Source organism: Nipponia nippon, unplaced genomic scaffold, assembly GCF_047370975.1.
Source record: "Nipponia nippon isolate SJK-2023a ecotype South Korea unplaced genomic scaffold, ASM4737097v1 scaffold_1, whole genome shotgun sequence".
NCBI classification, from domain to species: Eukaryota; Metazoa; Chordata; class Aves; order Pelecaniformes; family Threskiornithidae; genus Nipponia; species Nipponia nippon.
In genome coordinates this window covers 149,374,359-149,386,265 of record NW_028262290.1, presented here as the reverse complement: position 1 = coordinate 149,386,265, position 11,907 = coordinate 149,374,359, and the positions used below count along the sequence as shown (strand labels likewise).

General features: G+C 46.0%; 1 protein-coding gene across 1 annotated transcript; it reads left to right on the top strand.

Annotated features, from left to right (window-relative positions):
• The first annotated feature begins 135 nt into the window (after positions 1–135).
• On the top strand, positions 136–10,450 carry PTCHD3 (patched domain containing 3). Its single transcript, XM_009469072.2, has 4 exons — positions 136–944; positions 1,261–1,382; positions 3,231–3,376; positions 7,244–10,450. The coding sequence occupies exons 1-4, from the start codon at positions 222–224 to the stop codon at positions 8,836–8,838; spliced, it is 2,586 nt and encodes an 861-aa protein (XP_009467347.2). The 5' UTR covers positions 136–221; the 3' UTR covers positions 8,839–10,450.
• The last annotated feature ends 1,457 nt before the right edge of the window (positions 10,451–11,907 follow it).

Genomic DNA, 11,907 nt, shown 5'->3' with positions numbered 1-11,907 from the left:
CAGCCGGGAGGGGAGGCGGGGCTGGGGCGCGGCGGCAGCACCGGTGAGTCACGGCGGGGAGGCGCGGCCGCCTGCCCCGTCGGGACGGCCCTGGCCGCGCCGCTGAGGAGCGCTCACTCCCGGCGCGGCCGCGGGGGAAGGCGGCTGAGCTCCCGCGCAGCCAGAGGCCGCGCCGCCCGGCGGGGGAGCTGCCGCCGGCAGCCCGTGCCCCCGCCGCGCCCATGGCGGAGCCGCGGCGCTCCGCCGAGGGCTGCTCCTGCCGCAACACCGACTGCGTGGAGCGGCCGCTCAGGCGGCTCTTCGAAGGGCTGGGGAGCGCCGTGGCCGCCTGCCCCTGGCCCTTCGTGCTGGTGCCGCTGCTGCTGTCGGGCGGGCTGGGCGCCGGCTTTCTCTTCCTCCCGCAGCGGCAGGCGAACGACATCGAGAGGCAGTTCACGCCGACGTCGGGGCCCGCCAAGGCCGAGCGCGACTTCGTGCGGCAGCACTTCCCCACCAACGACACGGAGCGCTTCTCCGCCTCGCGGCTGCCCACCGAGGGCGCCTACGCCGCCCTCATCGCCGTGGCGGCGGGGGAGCACTCGGTCCTGGCCCCGGCGGCGCGGCACGACGTGCTGCGGCTGGACGAGGCGGTGCGCGCCCGCGGCTACCGGGAGGTCTGCGCCCGCATCGGCGGCGCCTGCGCCAGCCCCAACCCGCTGCTGCCCTGGCTGGGCGACCCGGCGGCGGCCGCCCTGGAGAACCTCACCTTCCCCGTCAGCGGCGGCATCTTCCTGGGGGCCGCGCTGGGCGGCGTGCAGACGGGCGCCGGCGGGCGGGTGGAGGCGGCGCGGGCCCTGAAGCTGGTGTATTACCTGCGGGAGGACGGCCCCGCGGCGGCCGAGAGCCGGCGGTGGCTGGAAGGCTTCCTGCGGGACTTCCCGGCGTTGATCTTCACCTCCATTCAGGTAACGCAGCGGTGGGCGCAGCCGTGCGGGGGGCCGCCGAGAGCCGAAGTGCCCGGGCTGCCCCGTCGGCAGAAGGGAGGTGGTGGAGGCGGAGGGCCTGCCGGTAGGCCTGGCTGCAGCGCCCCGAGCAGCGCCTCCGGTGTCGCCCGCTCCATTGCTCCTGCAGTGCACCGTCCTTGCCCTCTGCTTGGTGCAAGCGAGGGCCACGGAGATGCGTTAGTGGCAACGTGATGTTTAGCGTTGCCTGTGCGTGTGTATAAAGACCACGAAAAAGTGTAGAAGTGCTTCATCTTTTCTTTCCTTGTTTTAACGGCAGGTGACTTACTTTACCTCGCTGTCCAGACAACAGGAGTTTGAAGGAAATACCAAGAGCGTGATCCCACTCTTCTCCATAACGTATTTCTTGACAATAACCTTTTCAATCGTCTCTTGTCTAAGGTAAAATGTCTTCTAAGCTATGGGTCGATGAGGAGTGACCTCCACTCTTCTTTACCTTGCCTAAATTGGTTTCTGCTCTTGTAAAGTGAAGTCATTCTTGAAGCTGCAGGCTTCATGTAGTAATGGGCGACGTGTATTTCTTTGCTGATTCTCTCCTTCTTGTGTGTATTTCCCACCTGGTTAAATGCGGTTCATGGTAAGTATCATCAGACGAATACCTGAACAAGTGTTCAGTTCAGACATGCACAGCTTGAATGCCAGTATCCATTCGTCTGTTCTTTGAAGCCGTTAGTCATTTCTGTAATCCCCGCCTCAGAGTCCTTTTTGTAGCTCATGGGTTTGGCACTATGTAAACAAATGAAACAACCCCCTACTCTTTATCTTGTTAAGAGGTCTGAGGTGCTGCAGCTTTGGTGCTGAAAAACACTGTTGCAAAGTAAACGCTTTTAATTCTGAAAGGGTTCTACTTTACCCCATGCGGGAAGGGGGCGAGAACCGTGATCTCGCCAGCTTGGCAGCAGCAGAATTCTGCCCAAGCACTTCTGTTGAATAAAACCTACCAGCTCAACTTGGCATACCCAGTGGAGACATTCACCAAAAAGATGTGTAAAAGTCAAACAGAAAAGTTGTCATTTGGGGGGAGGGAAGGAATAAGCGGTGCTATTGCTAAGGTTATTCTACTAGTTTATTGTTTCATTCATAGCTTCTATCCTCATCCTGCCCACAAGAAAACTAATTCTTTGTAAAGATTAGTTAAAAAAGGGAAGGAAGCAGGGGAGGGAGGTGGAAGTATGCCATGTAAAGATCTGTGTGCACCTTTTTTCTGCCACCTGCTCAGGTAAGGTACAGATGACTGAGCACTAGCTTCATAGGTTACTGCAAGACGGGGTACGGCTTTAGGTATTCTGCTTGCTAGTGGAGTCTGAGCCTTACCTGCTGTCCACAAAGAACTTAGCCTGCCCTTTCTTTGTGCTGGTGGAAGGTGAACCATTGTACATTTGACAACCGTATGTCAGTGTTTTTGTGCTGTGCTTGAGAAATAAAGTTCTACTCTGAGGGTGGGCTTGTTGGTTTAGCGCTTGCATCAAGCATCATGCCCATTAGGCTATACAGTTTCTAGATATCAGCTGTCTCATGTCCAGTCATTTGCCAGCGCAGACAGAGCAAGGATGGTTCCACCAACACACGCTTCTTGCCTTGGAAGCGAGCGGTTCTCTTAATGTTCAGAAGTGGTCTACAGCCTGGAAAATATTGCTAATCAGGCAAGAAGCAACTCTCTACCCCCTGGGTGTGGTGCTGTCAATAGCATCACGTGCGAAGTCTCCCACTGGGAGTGTTTCATGGGGAATCCTTGAGCCAGCCCTCGGGGGCGTCTTGGCAAATGGCTGCTAGCCAGTCTGTCTGCTGGGAAAGCTTCTGTACACAGCACTTACTGCCTGGGAGGTGCTTCCATACTACACCAACATGCTACACCAAAAACCCGTGTAAAAGGAAAGGGCTTCTAAAAATTCATAATTTTTTGGGTCACCCTACACCTAGCCTCTCATTGGTAGAGCTTACGTATCTTCATTTTGCCAGCTCTCTTGTTATTGATGCAAAGATCAGTACACATCTTTATGCTTATGTACATAACTGGCCAGCAGTGATAATGTATTTAGCACCTCCTATATAAATTAATCTTGTCCAATGCTGACACCTGGGAGCTCTCCTGCACATAGCAGCTTTCATCAAGAGTTCTCTTCACAGACAGGATACTGTCGGTACCTGAGCAGAATATTTACTTGTCATGCCGAACATCTTTGTGAAATATTTGACATGTAACTAAGATATTCCTTAAAATATTTTCAGACAGAGCTGTGTAAGAAATAATGTCTGGCTTGCATGCTGTGGAGTGGTTTCTTCCGGTTTAGCTGTGTTAAGCAGCTTTGGATTGATGCTCTTCTGTGGAGTACCGTTTGTGGTCACTGTAGCAAATGCACCATTTCTTATTCTAGGTAAGTAGAAAAAGCGAGTCGGATTCAGATATGAAGACTAAAGTGGAGTTAAAACAACCTGACGGTGTTGCTCTTTAATGATACGAGCAGCAGATCACGCGCAGTTCCGTCCTGCAGCGAGGGGAGGAGACACTCTTGAGCTCCCACAGGCGCGTGAGCTGCTCAGCTCAGCGGACCCACCCTGGGACTGGAGCTGGGCTCTGGCAGAAGGGCAGCTTTTCCCAAAAAATGATACCTGCTGTCGTTCCACTGCTATGGCATGAAAACTATAAATGAGAGGGTGGTAAGGTTAGCACTTCTGGCATTGTTCAAGCATCCCTGATAATTTAGCCATGCTGATTAAGCATTTACTTAACCTAGTGCTAATCCTTGAGGTGGGCTCAACAGGGTTCTGTCACTGTATTCCTCTGTATCATCCCCTGCTGTTTTCTATAGGTGTACTATAAGCATTTACATGTCTCATTAGCTCTGGATAAGTTTGTCTATCCCAAAACAGTTTGCTGTTAGTACTGTTCTATGGGACTGCTGAATTTGTCAGCAATTTAAGCAGGTGCAGAGATCTTCCCCAAACCATCCACCTCTCGACGACCTCTTTTTGGAGTACAGTGAGAGCTCCCTACTTCTCTACTGTTAGTCAGCCTCAGGGTAGCTCAACAGCAGCACCGTGGAACACGTGTCCAGTGTGCAGCTCATGCTACACTAGCACTGACTTAATCCAGTACCTGTATTACGAGGTGAATATGGGAAGTAAGTTACTGTAAGTTTTTGTATCCCATTTTCAGAGTGTAGTCTTCGGTCAGATAAAATTGCGCTTGAATAGGGCTTAAGCAATGAGCAGGACTGTCTGTAATTTCAAATAAGAAATCCATCTCATTTTGTTAAGATGTGAAATTTCCTCTGCAGTATAATGACTATGTAGTAAACAGTCTCATTTAGCTATACAACTGAAGTGATGCACCATTCGTGCAACCAGCTCCCCCCAAAAACATGAGGAAGTTAGTATCATTGCATCACAGTTGCACAGACTGCTTGACAGCCAGTGCTGAACTTTCCAAATACCATTAGATAATGTTGCTGCAAATAAATTACTGCTTTTAAAATCCTTATCTGGTCTTCTATATGATAAATTCGTGTGATTTTTTTTTGGTCTTGGTCTCATGCTGAGGAAAGCACATGGAACTCCTGGGTTGATAGAGGCTCTGAGGGTTGATAGCGGCTCTGCTTCATACTAGATGTCTAATGCAAATTCTCCTTAGGATATGTGTAGTTTCTTCTTTTCCTGCATAATTCAAATGCATTTTGTGTTTGCATTTGCCTATCGTTTGCATTTGCTCATGCTCATGCATTTGCTTAATTTCACAAAGACCCTTTTGTATAGCTGGAGAAGAGGTTAAGCTAGTCTCTTTAGATCTCTATAAATAACATGCAGACCTTTGTTTTCCTTGCATTAAAGCAAACAAATTACTAGTACCATAAGATTAATTGCTTTTGAAGCCTGCCTGCTTTCTGGAAGCGGTCTGGCTCGCCGCCATCCAGTATTACCTTTTGACTTGCTGCTTATCTTGTTCCTGGTTTCTGGCTTATCTGAGATCCAAGAGTCAGTCCCAAGCATGCAAAAGTCATAGGCCTGGTTAAAAATCATGAGTCTTTTCTAGAATAACAGTTCTGCGTGTTTTCTTTTTTTGGTTTGTGGGTTTACGTGCTTGGTTGTTTTACAGTCTGTTCAGGTAACGTTGTCAAACTTTCTTTCATAGTTAAAAGGAATAGGCATGAGTGGGAGGGCTGAGCACTGAGATTGCTACTTAATCCCAGCATGCTAGAAGCGGTTTTTTCAAGAAAACCCTCCCATCAAAATCGTAGAAAGTGGGGCCTGGAGGGAGCCTCATGAGGTCGCCCTCCCTGCTGCAAGGCAGGAGCTAACTGAACCACTCCTGGCAAACGTTTTAAGAACTTCCTGAGAATTAAACAGGAAAGTGTTTGTAGTAGTTAATTATCTCAAGAACTTTTGAGGCTTCCCTGATATTTTTAAGTTGATTGTTCCTTGTTCTTCCACATACATGGAAGATAGTTGATTTTATTATTATTTTTCGACAGTCCTTTATTCATTAGAGGACTGTTATCATGCTGTCTTCCATAGTGTTGAATATTCAAGCATGCAAACAGATTAGTATCAAAGAGATGATACAGGGCCTGTCCGGCCCACCTTTTTTTCTGGACATGATCTTGCTCAGTAGGGATAGCTGAACTTCACTTAGAGCAGCTTCTGATTTGCTGTGTTGTTAAAGCCAGACATAGTAGGGCAACTCCAGGTTTGGTTTATCTAACTCTGTCAGCTGTTACGTTCAGTTGTACCTGCTCTGCAGAATGCAGTTTCTGGGAGAGGTTCAGAGAAGACAGCCAAAGGTGAAAGTACTTTCAGCCACCTGCCACTACCTGTGTTGTTGGACCCGCACCTATCCCTATATCTTTCGTGCTAATAGCTTCTAACCATCTTCTGCACATCATGCTCCCTTATCTGTTTGTCATCCAGCCTTCCATTTCCTGGCCTTCTTCCCTCCACCCAGATCTTTTTCTGCCACTTAACCAGTTAGTCTCCATTTTCTGTTTGTGCAGTCCTTTTTCATTTATTTATTTCTGGAGTGCTTTGTTCATTGACTTGCTATAATTCTGAAAGCAATTAAATTAGTATTTCTCCAGTTTATTTCTCCAGTTTATCAAACTTGCTGTGAATTGATCGTACTCCCTTGAAGTGCTTGGAACTTTTCCCAGACGTCACTGGGAATTTAAATGTATTTTCTGTTTTCTTGATTGAAACATTGACTAACACTGTACGAGTGCTTTCCATGAACGCCTTTGATCAAGACATCTACCCAGTTTTACAAATAATTCATCTTTGCATGTTTACTGGCAATTGATTGTTCATGCAGCAGGTAGTGATTTCATCTATTCTTTTATGCTTAGCTATATAATTTTTGCTTGCTCCTCTGTTCATGTGGTCTTGCTTCCTTTTTTTGTGTGATTAATTTGCAGCAAATAGAAGAGACCTTGATACAGTAATACTGGCAAGATACTGAAAGGCCTGTGATTTAAAATCTCAAGAGTTAGCAGAGCTGAGAGGAGCACATTGGCTCTTCCTTTTTGAACTTCGGCTCGCTTACTCTTGTGTCTTAGCAAAAACTCTAGCCCAGGACTCAGTCTTCCTGGCAGGGATTCTCAGGACTCTGGTGGGTAATATATGCAGGCATATCAGTATAAATGTGAAGATAAATGAATAATAAATCGTGAATAAATGCTCAAAGATAAACGGGAGAGAAGGTAAGTGGAGAACAAAGAGCATAAAAAAGCGAGCTACTGGAAAACTGGGATCACTGTTCTCCCATGTGGTAGCAACTGCTCTCCCTGTCTGCTGAACACAGAGCAAGAAATCATTGGTCTAATTTGCTGCAGTGACAAAGAAAGAGATTCCAGAGATAGTGGGGGACGCTTCTAGTGATAAGGGTAGTTGAGCTTGAGCATCAGAAGCAGCAATGTATTTAAATCTATGTAATCACTGGACACCTGGACAGCAGATACAACACACTTGTCACAGGTGGACTAGGTGGGCTCAGTCCTTCAGCAGAGTAGGGTGAGGGATCAACAGCCCATCAGGTTACCAGGAGTTTCTGAAATGTAATAAATTCAGCTACACACAAAGGATCTGTTTTCCTGTATCTGTTTAACTTCCATCAGCACTAAAGCAATGTTAAACGCCTAACTTTCTTTTTCAAAATTTTATGCAGACTTCAAGACGATTCATTTCGTACTTTTGTTGGGTGTTAGTGGAAGCTGCCATTTGCAATGCAGCATTAACTTTTTCTCCTCCCGCAGGAGTTGGTGTTGATGACATGTTCATCATGATCGCTTCCTGGGAACAAAGTTCAAGAAAAAAAGAGAAATCCGATGTTAAATCTCGGTTGGCCGAGACCTATGGAGAAGCAGCACTTTCTGTGACCATCACCACTCTCACAGATGTTTTGGCCTTCTTCATTGGCACCTGGACTGCTTTTCCGTCCGTGAGATCATTTTGCCTCTACGCAGGCACTGCTTTCGTCTTCTGCTATATATATACCATGACCTTCTTTGGGGCAATTATTGCATTAAATCATAAAAGGGAGCAAGGAAACCGACACTGGCTAACTTGTATGCGTGTGGGAGGAGATCAGGCTCAGAAGTCCTGCTTGTACAATGCTTGCTGTATAGGCACCTGCTCTAGGGAGTCATCTCAGCCAGAAGGTGAACATCCAATGAGCATATTCTTTAAAAAATATTATGGTCCTTTTTTTACAAATAAATGGATCAAGCTACTTGTGGTGTTGCTGTACGGAACATATTTGGGTGGCAGTATTTATGGATGTACTCAGATCAGGGAAGGCATTGATCTTCGAAATCTGGCGAGTGACGGCTCTTACGTTATTCCATACTATGATGACGATGACAAATACTTCTCAGCCTATGGACCTAGGGTCATGGTTGTCATTACTAAAAGTGTAGATTACTGGAATGAGACTGTTCGTCTTGGCATTGAGAACTGCACACAGAATTTAGAGAGCATTTCCTATGTAGATAAGAACCTCTCGGAGTCATGGCTGAGAGCATACTCAGAACTTGCCAAAAGGGGTTCCATAAATATAAACGATAAGACTACTTTCATTAGTAACTTACCTATACTGTTCAACATTGTTCCCAGTTTTAAGTGGGACGTTAACAAGACTCAGGATGAAATAGAAGCTTCACGTTTCTTCATCCAGACGGTGAACGTGATCTCAGCGGTTGATGAGAAGAATCTTCTCAATCAGTTAAGAGAGACAGCCAAGCAGTGCAGTATTCCATTAATGGTGTACCACCCAGCGTTCATCTACTACGATCAGTACCTGGTAATAGTGCAGAACACCATTCAGAACGTTGTTGTTGCTGCCGGGGCAATGCTCATTGTCTCCCTTTTGCTTATTCCCAACCCGTTGTGTTGCTTGTGGGTGACTTTTGCTATAGCTTCTGTTATAGTCGGTGTTGCTGGTTTCATGACGTTTTGGAACGTCAACCTAGATTCCATATCCATGATCAACCTGGTCATTTGTATAGGGTTTTCAGTAGATTTTTCTGCTCATATTTCCTATGCCTTTGTTACGAGTGGAGAGTCATCAGCCAATGAAAGGACAATCGAAGCTCTGTCCCTGCTGGGTTACCCAGTATTACAAGGTGCAGTTTCTACTATATTAGGAGTAGTTGTCCTGGCTGCAGCAAAAGCCTACATCTTTAGGACATTTTTCAAGATCATGTTCCTTGTTATTTTGTTTGGAGCTCTTCATGGTCTTGTTTTTATTCCGGTGTTTTTAACCTTTTTTGGAAACTTTGGCAGATCACCCCACAATACCAAACCTAAAAAGCTAGAGACTTGCTTTAGAAATGATAAAGATTGTCCGTGACTAAGTTAAATGTAATGTATTATATATTTATTATATGCAGATTAAAATGCAGTGACTTTCAGGGAATAAAAGACACAAAGAAAATGAAGGACATTTCATGAAAATGAGAAAAATAAACACAACAGGGAAGCAAAGGCTTCAGAAAAGCCAGGCAGGAAAAATAGGAGAAATGAAAGTGCACAGAATGTATTTGCATTTCTCATTTTGTGTGTGCTTGACTAACACTTTAATGTTGTTAAATGTTTTTTTTGTGACTTTTTTACTGAATGTATTAAAATTATCATAAACACTGAACACGCCATCAGCTTAATGGACTATGTTACAGGTTTGGCAGGCAATGTAGATGGGAGGGAAGAATAACTCCCACTGGTTTGCATTTCCTGCCTGTTTACCTTGATGCTGTAACTTAGCCCAACGCTGAGCCTGAAGACAATTTTCCCCCCAGAGGCTCAGAGCTGGAGGTTTTACAGCAAGGTTACAAGAGGTCAGAACTGCCTCGGACTGCAGTGGTTCATAAGCCTTCAGGAGACGAAGTCTGCTTAGGCTCCTAATGCAGCACGAGAAGCCGTTAGGGAAGACAAACGGACTCACATTTCCTATTCAAATCCTCCTTTTCTTGGTGTCCCGTTTTCTCGCTAAGATTAAACATCATGTAGCTTTTAGAAGATTGTGCGTAGCTTCTGGTGGCTGCAGTCTGCGAAGGGATATGCTGTAGGCGATTGAACTTGGGCGGACCTCCTGGGTAACCACCATGGAAGACGCTGTGCCGTGGCATGACAGGGCAAGGATTCACTAGAGAGAATCATGCCCTCATTCAGGACAAAGTGAAAAAGCAACTCAGGTTTAAGCCGTTAGTCCTAAAACTGTAAACTCATAAATTCTGTTGTGTTCATCAGTGACAACCCATCCTGTGATGCGCCCATGGAGCAGAGGAGCTTTCACTGAATAAGAACTAAGAACATATGAGGCGGTCTTTTAACCTGCAGGGACAAGACACTGGGTGAAAAGACAGTACATAATTTGTTGCCAATTTAATGAGCTACCTGTTGGAAATCAAATGAGTGGTGGTAACTGGTATTTGTAATTTTGGAAAAATTGGTCTAGGAGTTATTAAACCATTTGGTCCAAATCTGCCTGCAGCTGTGGAGTGTTTCTTCTGAGAGCTGCAGTGTGTGACGAAGCCGGGGTCTGCCTCTGTTCCGTGGGGCTTCTGACCAGTTGCATGAGAGCCAGCAGACGGGGCAGAATCCTTCCATTTCCTTCATGATGTCTCTGTTTATGGGGACAACAGACTGGAAGACAAGTCACTCAGAAATTACTAATTCACTTCCAGGACAAAGTACTGATACTAATTTTCAGAGCAGTGAATCATAGTCTACAGGCATTAAATTAATTTCCAGTTAAGAGTCACTATGAAAGCTAGATAACAAAGCTCAGGATAAATCACTGACAGCCAGGAAGAAATTGTGCGACCAGTTACTCAATGTTGGCTGAATCTGGAATGCAACAAAAGCATTTATCAAAGAACACTGGCAACTTTCTGTCCAAAAGCCATTGTTAACCAAGTTACCACAAAAAAGGAAATTAAAAATCAAACCCCAAAACTTCTCAAAAAATTTTGATTCTGTGCACGCCCTCTCAAACTGGGGGGGGGAGGTGCTGGGGTGGGGCACGTGCCAGCAGCCGCATGGGGTTTGCCTGAAACTTTGCTATGGATATATGACTACTACGTTGTTCATTGCTCAGGTCCTACAGTGATGGATGAAAGTAAAACCTTTAGAGAGGTGCTCTGAAGAGTAACAGCTACAGTCATCATTAAGACACGTCACATATCCCTTTGTAAAAGCAAAATGAAATCAAGCACGAAGCTGTTTTTTGGAGGAGTACTTAATGTGTGTAAAAACAGAAGTGCACTTCAGCTGATGTGTCTTTCCATGCCTACTTTTATCCCTAGGTCCTAGAGCAATAGGCTTTTCTGCTTGTGGAGATTAAAGCGAACCAAACCACACCACACCACCAATCGCCCTACCACCCACCCCTCTACCTACAACAGGCTGACAGTTCTTACATGAAATTCTTTCTGAAAGGTATCCAGAACTTTCCTGCAAATTTCTGTCTCCAAATAATGCTACGTTTCCTTTGCATTCACGTTTTTCTGTGGAACCTTCCTACCTGGAAAGACACTCAAACCAAATTCATGTGTGTTGTTTCATCACTAAGGCAGCTGAATATTCCGCTGTGAAAGTAGCTCTGTAATAACGGGTCAATGTTTATTAAAAAAGTTACAGGTCTTGCAACGCTCCAGAGTTGAAGAGCTAGTTTTGTTCATAAAAGGAGAAGCGGTTCTTGAAATAGTAGTCAAAGACTGAAAACTAGTATCAATCTTAGAAGTCTGCTCCTGAGGTGGAAGCCAAAACCCAGTGCTACTACAGCCCGTATGGTACATCACTGAATCTCAGTATTATAGCCAGCAGCACTGAATTCCCAGGACAGGGCACTAACCACACGGCTAGACTTAGGAAAAACAAAACAAAACCAAAAACCAGAACAAAACCTCCAACCCCATGCACCAGTCCTCACTTCTCCCATTAAACGTTTCAATGTCTGTATTAGTGCTTTTATTACGGCAAACGATACAGCCGTTTCTGCACTGATGAAGCTGCCAAAGGAGCGGGTGACGCACTCGCGCTGGCCAACACCAGAGGAAGGCATCTTAGTAAATACTAGACAGAAGGAACAGGAGTCATGCCCTTGGAAAAAGAGAATGGAAATCTACTTCTGAGGGAAGTGGCCTACTTCAAGTGAGCGCTCTCACCTCTCGCCCTCTTCTTTGGCCATGTTTTAGAAGCAAAAATATCTCTGCTTGCTTCGAGGAAGGGTTTCTGAGCAGATCAAGAGAGCAGACAGCTACCAATGGCTTGACTGCTCTATTTGCACAGCCAGTTGAAGGGATCACGGTTTAGAAAAGTGTTGTGACATTGCAGCCGAGTCAGGTCATGGCACAGTAGGAAGCAGCCAGAAAGAGCAGGCCGCATCTTTCACTAAAGTTTGCATTTTCTTTGTATTGAG

Bases quoted from the DNA above. Each gene is read 5' to 3' on its own strand.
- PTCHD3 (XM_009469072.2), top strand. From the start codon at position 222: ATGGCGGAGCCGCGGCGCTCCGCCGAGGGCTGCTCCTGCCGCAACACC. The intron at 1,383-3,230 runs GTAAAATGTCTT...AAATATTTTCAG, and splicing joins TCAATCGTCTCTTGTCTAAG to ACAGAGCTGTGTAAGAAATA. The intron at 3,377-7,243 runs GTAAGTAGAAAA...CTCCTCCCGCAG, and splicing joins TGCACCATTTCTTATTCTAG to GAGTTGGTGTTGATGACATG.